This window comes from Octopus bimaculoides, chromosome 4 (genome assembly GCF_001194135.2).
Source record: "Octopus bimaculoides isolate UCB-OBI-ISO-001 chromosome 4, ASM119413v2, whole genome shotgun sequence".
NCBI lineage: Eukaryota > Metazoa > Mollusca > Cephalopoda > Octopoda > Octopodidae > Octopus > Octopus bimaculoides.
In genome coordinates, this window is record NC_068984.1 from 86977443 (window position 1) to 86985076 (window position 7634).

Genomic DNA, 7634 nt, shown 5'->3' on the forward strand with positions numbered 1-7634 from the left:
CAAGCTAAAGATAACAACTTAAGTTACAATAAATTTATTTAATATAAAAAAAAGAAAAAGTAAAACAAAATATTTTAATCTTCAAAGAATAATACTAATCCGGTTTTAGACTAGCATAATACTGTTACAACTACAAAAAGTTCCATCAAAATATCACATTTTTATCATTAAACACATAATACATAATAGTTTGCCATAATCACCAAATGCAAGACAAAATATTTTTGTTCCTTTAACCCTTAGCATTCAGATTACAGATGACTCTGTCAAATTTAATGCTTATTTATTCATATTGTTTTGAATTAATCATCTATTATCTTGTAGCTTTGAGATTTCAATGATGTAATTGATTATTTTTAGAATGACACTGTAGGGTAGGTGTGAGAGGTTAGATTTGACTAGTTTGAACATAAAACAGGTAGAACATTTGTGCTGGATATAGCCAGTTTAAATGCTAAAGGGTTAACTTGTGTCTAAAAATCTCATAAATCATTGATGGAGAATTCCTTACAGTAAAGATATTTCATTTTGATGAGATTCTAATCAAATTGGAAAATGCTTTTATTTTAATAAATAGCTTTAAATAAATATGTAACAAAGTAAAAATAAAAGTATAAACTGAAAGGGGCAAATTGTAAAACAAAATTATCCTTAATATTTTCATAATACAAACATATATGCATATATATCATCATTGGCTTTTATCTCGTATCCGAGGATTTAGTTTCTTTTTTGCTGAACACTTCCTTAATGGTGATGGTGTTGGTGACTAAGTAGACCAATTCTTGAAGAGTCAATAGCATTGATCTCATGGAAATGCTGGTGAAAGACAAGGCTGAATTTTGTCAAGCATGATTTTCCTGTCATTTGATTTCTTCTTTTTCTTTTCTGGTGGCTTTGAAGTTTTTGGTTCCAATGATAATGGAACACTATCACTTGGTATAGTCTCAGGCTTGTGTTTCAAACCATTTAGGCTCAAGTACAGAGGTATTCAGTGCTTTGAGTTGGTCTTTGTATATTTGAAGAGGGCAGCCCTGTGGTCTTTTCGTTGAGTAAGTCTTGGCATGGGAACCTTGACTCTTCCATTCTTGTTACATGTCCTGACCATCGAAGATGGTGTTTCATGATCAGCAATTTGATGCTTTGACTGTTGGTTCTTTCTAGGACTTTGTTGTTGGTCACATAGTGTTCCCATTTGATGTTCAAGATTGAATGAAGCTTTTGGTGGTGAAAGCATTCTAATTTTTGAATGTCGCAATGATATAGACATAGTTCAGGTTTTGCAGCCATATAGCAAAGTTGAAATGACAACAGCATTATATATATATATATATAGATAGATATGTTGCATGTATGGGATATAAATAACTACATTTTTCCAGTTTTCTAATGGTTTTCCTCTCTAAATGTGATCCTTTTAGTGGCAAAGCTTTAGGGAAGGGGCAGCCTGCCCCAAGCAACACTCTTACAGGACAGCACTTATGGGTCTGCTGTATAAGCTTGGAAGCCCGTGTGTGTGTGTATTAAACTCAATGATTGCCCCAGTTAGCACACACTATCTATGTGATGGGATCCTTTAAACTTTAAAAACTCTAAACTATATCCAACTTTTGATGATTATTATTATTATTATTATTATAGGAAAGGTGGCAAGCTGGCAGACTCGTTAGCATGTCAGGCAAAATGTTTAGCAGCATTTTGTCAGTCTCTACATTCTGAGTTCAAATTCTGCCAAGGTCAACTTTACTGTTCATCCATTAATAGTTCTGTCAGCTTGTTGCCTTAATAATAATAATAATAATAATAATAATTCCTTCTACTAAAGGCACAAGGCCTGAAATTTTAGAGGAGAGGACAAGTTGATTACTTTGACCCCAGTGTTTCTCTGGTACTTAATTTATCAACACCAAAAAGATAGAAAGGCAAAGTCAACCTCGGTGGAATTTGAACTCAGAATATAAAAACGGATGAAATACTGCAAAACATTTCATCCTGTGTGCTAACGATTCTGCCAGCTCACACCACCCTAATAATAACAATAATAATAATGGTTTCAAATTTTACCACAAGGGCAGCAATTTTGGGAGTGGGGATGAGTTAATTATATCGACCCCAGTTTTCAACTGGTACTTATTTTTATCAACCCTCAGTGAAATTTGAACTCAGAATGGAGCGACAGGTGGAATACCACTAAGCATTTTGTCCAGTGTGCTAACAATACTGCCAGCTCACCACCCTAATGATAATGATAATAATAATAATAATAATAATGATAATAATAATAATTTCTAACAACAAACAAAGTATGTAGGAGGAGGAGGAGGATACAGGCTTTTTGAGTATTAGTACATGACTAGTGTATATTTTGAGAAAAAGCATGTGGAATCTAAATACTCAAAACAGAATGACGAAACTAAATATCATGAGGTTTAGGAAATCTATGTAAAAGCCACCTGCAGTGAAACATCACGCTAGTTGTATTGATGTTTAGCCTCAGGTAAATCCTGATAGAGCAGATCTATAATTATTCCAGCTATGGCCATCTGGAAGTATAATGAACCCAGGATCATATCATTTGATGTGTCCTTTTCTGAAACAGTAGGATGTGACTTGAAGGAGAATTGGCTGTTATTTCTAACTAAAGGAAAGTAAAAATAACTGCTGTAATAACTTGGTTAAGGAATAAAAAAAAAATGAAATAATTATTTTGAATTCGAACTATTAAAACTAAATTATGTATTTTGTATTCCATAAATTTAGTATCCATTCATTAAATAGAATTTGAAGTTTTATGCTATTTTCTAACAAAGGAAATAAAATGTATTTAGATATCTAACTTAAAATATCTAAATCACTTACCAAGTTTTCCTATTTTGCTAATCACAATATGCAGAACGAAAGTGGTTATGATATCACATGTCATGTAAACATACTGGCAAATGGTTGTGATTCGTGAGGTAATGCCAACCGACGTGGATAGAAAGTATGGTCAACTGAATAGCGAAGTAAGTTGGTCAAATTAGACATGTATAAATCAGCAAAACGAGAGAGCCGCCGAGAAAAATACGTAGGATTGTGATGAGTACGGAACACGCTTCCAAAATGTGGGTTGAAAATCTCTTTGGCATATGCCCTATGGTAGAATAGAAAAATAAAAATATTAGTTTAATTATATGTAATGAAAACTGAATCACAAAATCCAAATTCTATGTTTGTTTACAATTTTTAGTAATTTTTCTATATTAGCCTATATCTCTTATCTTTTACTTGTTTTAGTGACTGGACTGCAGTCACCTGGGGTGATACCTTGAAGGATTTAATCAAACAAATCGAAACTCCAGTTCTTGTTTTTTAAGCCTGGTACTTATTCTGCTGAACTGCAAAATTATGACGATGTAAACAAACCAACACTGGTTGTCAAGTAGTGATGGAGTACACACACAAAGATATATATATATATATATATATATATATATATATATACATACAGCTCTCTCTCTCATATATATACATGGTCCCTGTGCTGGTGGCACATAAAAAGCACCATTTGAACGTGGTCAATGCCAGCACCGCCTGGACTGGCTCCTGTGCCGGTGGCATGTAAAAAGCACCATCTGATTGTGGTCAAAGCCAGCCCTCTCTGGCCCATGCCAGTGGTATGTAAAAAAAAAGTACCCACTACACTTCCGGAGTGGTTGGCGTCAGAAAGGGTATCCAGCTGTAGAAACACTGCCAGATCAGATTGGAGCCTGGTGCAGCCTCCTGGCTTCCCAGACCCCCGTCTAACCCATGCCAGCATGGAAACGACGATGATGATATATATATATATATATATGTGTGTGTGTGTGTGTGTGTGTATATATATATAAATAATTCAATTAGGCAGCTGTTTAGCAATGTATCACCAAAAAGGAAAACTATAATTGTCATTAAGAGGCGTTAGAATACCTACAATGCTACAAATAAGACTTAAAAAGTGCTCTAATGCAGCAGTCAACGGAAGAAAGTGGCGGTTGGGATGCCCCCGTATCATTGATGGTTTTGTCAGTAAATCATAAATTTGAAAGAGAAGTTATAGAGCAATAGAGTAATTACAGAAACATAGTTATGACCACCATCAACTCACAAAACTTTGGTTAGTCCAGGACAGTAGTAAAAAACACTTGTCCAAGGTGCTACAGTGGAATTGAACAAAAGACCACATGGTTGGGAAGAAAACTGCTTAACCACATGCCACACAACATATATATAATGACAAGTAGAGATGATCATGAATTCACAAACTAAATGAAAGAAAAAAAATCTTTGGAACTAAAATACTTTCACTAATTTCACTAATGAGCTTGAGAAATTCATGGCCATCTCACCATCTTATTATTACACTATATACAGGCATTTTCTTTGGATCATTTTAGAGTTTTGTTTTTAAAGAGTGGGGTTCATGACCATAAACATTTCTGATACATAACTTAGAAACAAAAATCTGGCATCATCATCATCATCGTTTAATGTCCATTGTCCATTCTGGCATGAGTTAAGAAGATATAGAATGAAGTGGTAAAGACTGATCTCAAGAAGCTGAATCTCATGAAAGAGATCACAAAGAACTATAACAAGAGGTGACATGCAATGCTGGAAAAGACCTTGCCACACATGCAAGCATGGCAAAACTGATGCTAAAATGGAGGTGATGGTCATGTCCGATAAGTTTACTGTCATTAATCACTGCAGGAAAAGTTCACCATCATCAGTTTGCCATTATCAATTCACCATTTTTGTTTTGCAATAAAATAGTTTTTACTATTAATGGTGAGATACTAGGGATATATTTTTTTGGTAAACTTTCCTCACAGTAATTGATGGCAGTGAACATACCTGTAATTGGTGGTGGTGATGGTGAGGGAAGTTGGGATGTATAATATATCTACATTTGAATCTCTTGCCCATTATGTACCTGTTAAGTCTTCATCTGTTCCTCACCTCCACTCTCACCCTCATGTCTATCACAATATTTTCTCCTATTCGCTGCACTGTGCCTTCTGCATTATAAGGGATAGAGTTGGATTTGTCCATATTCAATTCACCTCCTCATCATCACCCTTTATCATACTACTTCTATCTCAACACACCTATTAATCAGACCTGTTTGTATTTGACACCCACCACTGTCACCCTTCTTTACTGGTAACTATCACACTCTGTACCTCATGTCACTCATTACCTGCTTACATCTCTCTTTCTCTCTCTCTCTTACCCCTTCTGCTGCTATCCATTTCTCACTCTATCTGTTACACCTCCAACTCATCATTCTCTTCCTCTCACTTTCCCTGCATATTACTCTGTCTTCCACCACCCTATCTTCTTCCAGTCTCTACCTCTTCCTCCATCACATGCCACTCATGCTGTATTTCTATTCACTCTCCTTATAAACAGCCATGTCTTTCTTCCATTACTTACTCTCTTATTTCTTTATTGCCTACAAGGGGCTAAACATAGAGGGGACAAACAAGGACAGACAAAGGGATTAAGTCGATTACATCGACCCAGTGTGTAACTGGTACTAAATTTATTGACCCCGAAAAGATGAAAGGTAAAGTCGACCTCTGCAGAATTTGAACTCAGAACATAGCAGCAGACAAAATGCTGCTAAGCATTTCGCCCGGTGTGCTACGTTTCTGCCAGTTCACCGCCTTACTCTCTTACCACACTCTATTATCTTTCCCTTTTTCTCATTGTATTTATACTCACTCGCTAACTTCTTTCACCCTATTGGTCATGTTTGCATTGAACAAATGAAGACAACATAGAACAGAGGGGAAAGCAACCTTTCTGAAGCTGGTGGTATGAAAAAATGTACTCAATACACTCTATAAAATGGTTAGTAAATAAATGGTGGCAACATTGCATCAAGAGGACTCTTTTCTTGTCTTGTCAAGGATATGACAACCTCCCTAGTGTTGGTGCCATGCTAAAATGCATCCAGTACATTCTGGCTGACATCAAAAAGGGCCTCTAGCCTTAGTATTCAATGCCAAAAATGGAACACATTATTGGGATGCAGATAGTTTCTCCAAATAAAAACTGACTAAACCTTGACTTGTCCAGGCCCATGCGAACATGAAAAGTAGATATAAAAGGATGATGATGATTAAAAAGTGTTACTGTTGAATGCAAACTTAAGTCTTAGCATTGACCTTACCTCACTAAGTCTCTTTCATGAAGCCATTCTTTTAGAATTTCCGTGTCTTCAAGAGCAGTAGTATCCTGAAAATAACAACAAATGATAACTTCATACAGGTGTGTGTTCCTCTTTTTAGTTTCAGTTTGAAATTTCTATATATATTTTTTTCCATTTATTACATTACCAATGTACTATGGTGCCTGAGTATAAACATAGATTAAATCAATACTAAATTTACTGTACTTGGAGCTACTAGTGCAATAGGTACTAAAATCTAAATTTTCAAAATAAATCATCAAAAAAACATATAATTCTGAAGAATCTCCTTTAGCATTATGTAAATGAACCAACCTGGCAATATTCTATCATTTGCTGCAGAACCATGCCCCACCTGACCGCTACTTTGTAGTCTGTGGCATTGATTTTATCTATTTCATTCTGAGAAGTGAAAATAAGAAACAAAAAATAAGTACATTTCATGTTTGGCAAACTTAAATATAATGATAAACATTTACAATAAATAACAGGAATTTGAATATGGGGGGAGATTATTTGGGTTAAAAAAAAAAAGCATCTAGTACACTGTGAAGCAGTTGGCATTAGGAAATGCATCTAGCTGTAGAAATCATGCCAAACAGATATTGGAAATTTTCTCAGCCCTCTGGCTTGTCAGTTCATCTCAAATCATCCAACACATGCCAGTATGGAAAAAGGTATTTTAAATGAGGATGATGATAATGGTGGTGGTGGTGATGATGATGGTGGTGGTGATGATGATGCTTGGAAAGAGTTTGATTTAGACATTAGTATGTATAATGGTCAATGGAAAAAAAAAACACTTTTTAGCATTGTTGTTGTAATGATTGTTATGTCTTCCCAGGACAACTTTTATTGAGCACTCCGACAGTACACAGTTAATTGACCAAACAATTAGGCATGATCCATAGATCTGTCAAGGTATGGAATTAACTATCCACATTGATTGCTAGCTGTCAGGACACTGCATCCTTCAAAAATTCCATGCTTCCTAAAATTCATTTACACAATTCCTCACATGTCTACGCGTCCATTTCTCTTTATTGCTCTTTTACTGTTCACTTTTCTGTCTTTTTGTGTTTTATTTTGTATACTGTGAATGCACATCTGGTATTTATTGCTGTCTTTCTTTGACTTACTGTTGCTTTCTGTGCTCTCTTTTACTCTTTTCCAATGAGTTGTGGTGCACCTGAGCACTACATGCCAAAAGCTCATTATTATTATTATTATTATTATTATTATTATTATTATTATTATTAAGGTGGTGAGCTGGCTAAATCATTTGCATGCCAGACAAAATGCTTAGTGGTATTTCACCTGTCACTGCATTCTGAGTTCAAATTCCACTGAGGTCAACTTTGCCTTTCATACTTTCAGGGTCAATAAATTAAGTACCAGTGAAACACTGGAGGTCAAC

At 35.2% G+C, this 7634-nt stretch overlaps 1 protein-coding gene across 2 annotated transcripts in view; it reads right to left on the bottom strand.

Moving 5' to 3' along the window:
* Positions 1–6: 6 nt before the first annotated feature.
* LOC106870214 (5'-nucleotidase domain-containing protein 3) overlaps positions 7–7634 on the bottom strand; it is a 43320-nt gene continuing 35692 nt past the window's right edge. The window contains exons 14-17 of one of the 2 annotated variants that reach the window (XR_008263954.1): positions 6533–6619; positions 6200–6264; positions 2860–3133; positions 7–1238 (exon numbers count right to left, since the gene is read on the bottom strand). Coding sequence is in view for 1 of the 2 variants with exons in the window: in XM_014916218.2 (XP_014771704.1) it covers positions 2920–3133; positions 6200–6264; positions 6533–6619 (366 nt within the window). In the remaining variant the exon portion in view is untranslated. Of the gene's footprint in view, positions 3134–6199; positions 6265–6532; positions 6620–7634 lie in introns of both variants that reach the window. The other variant, XM_014916218.2, reaches the window with a different exon arrangement.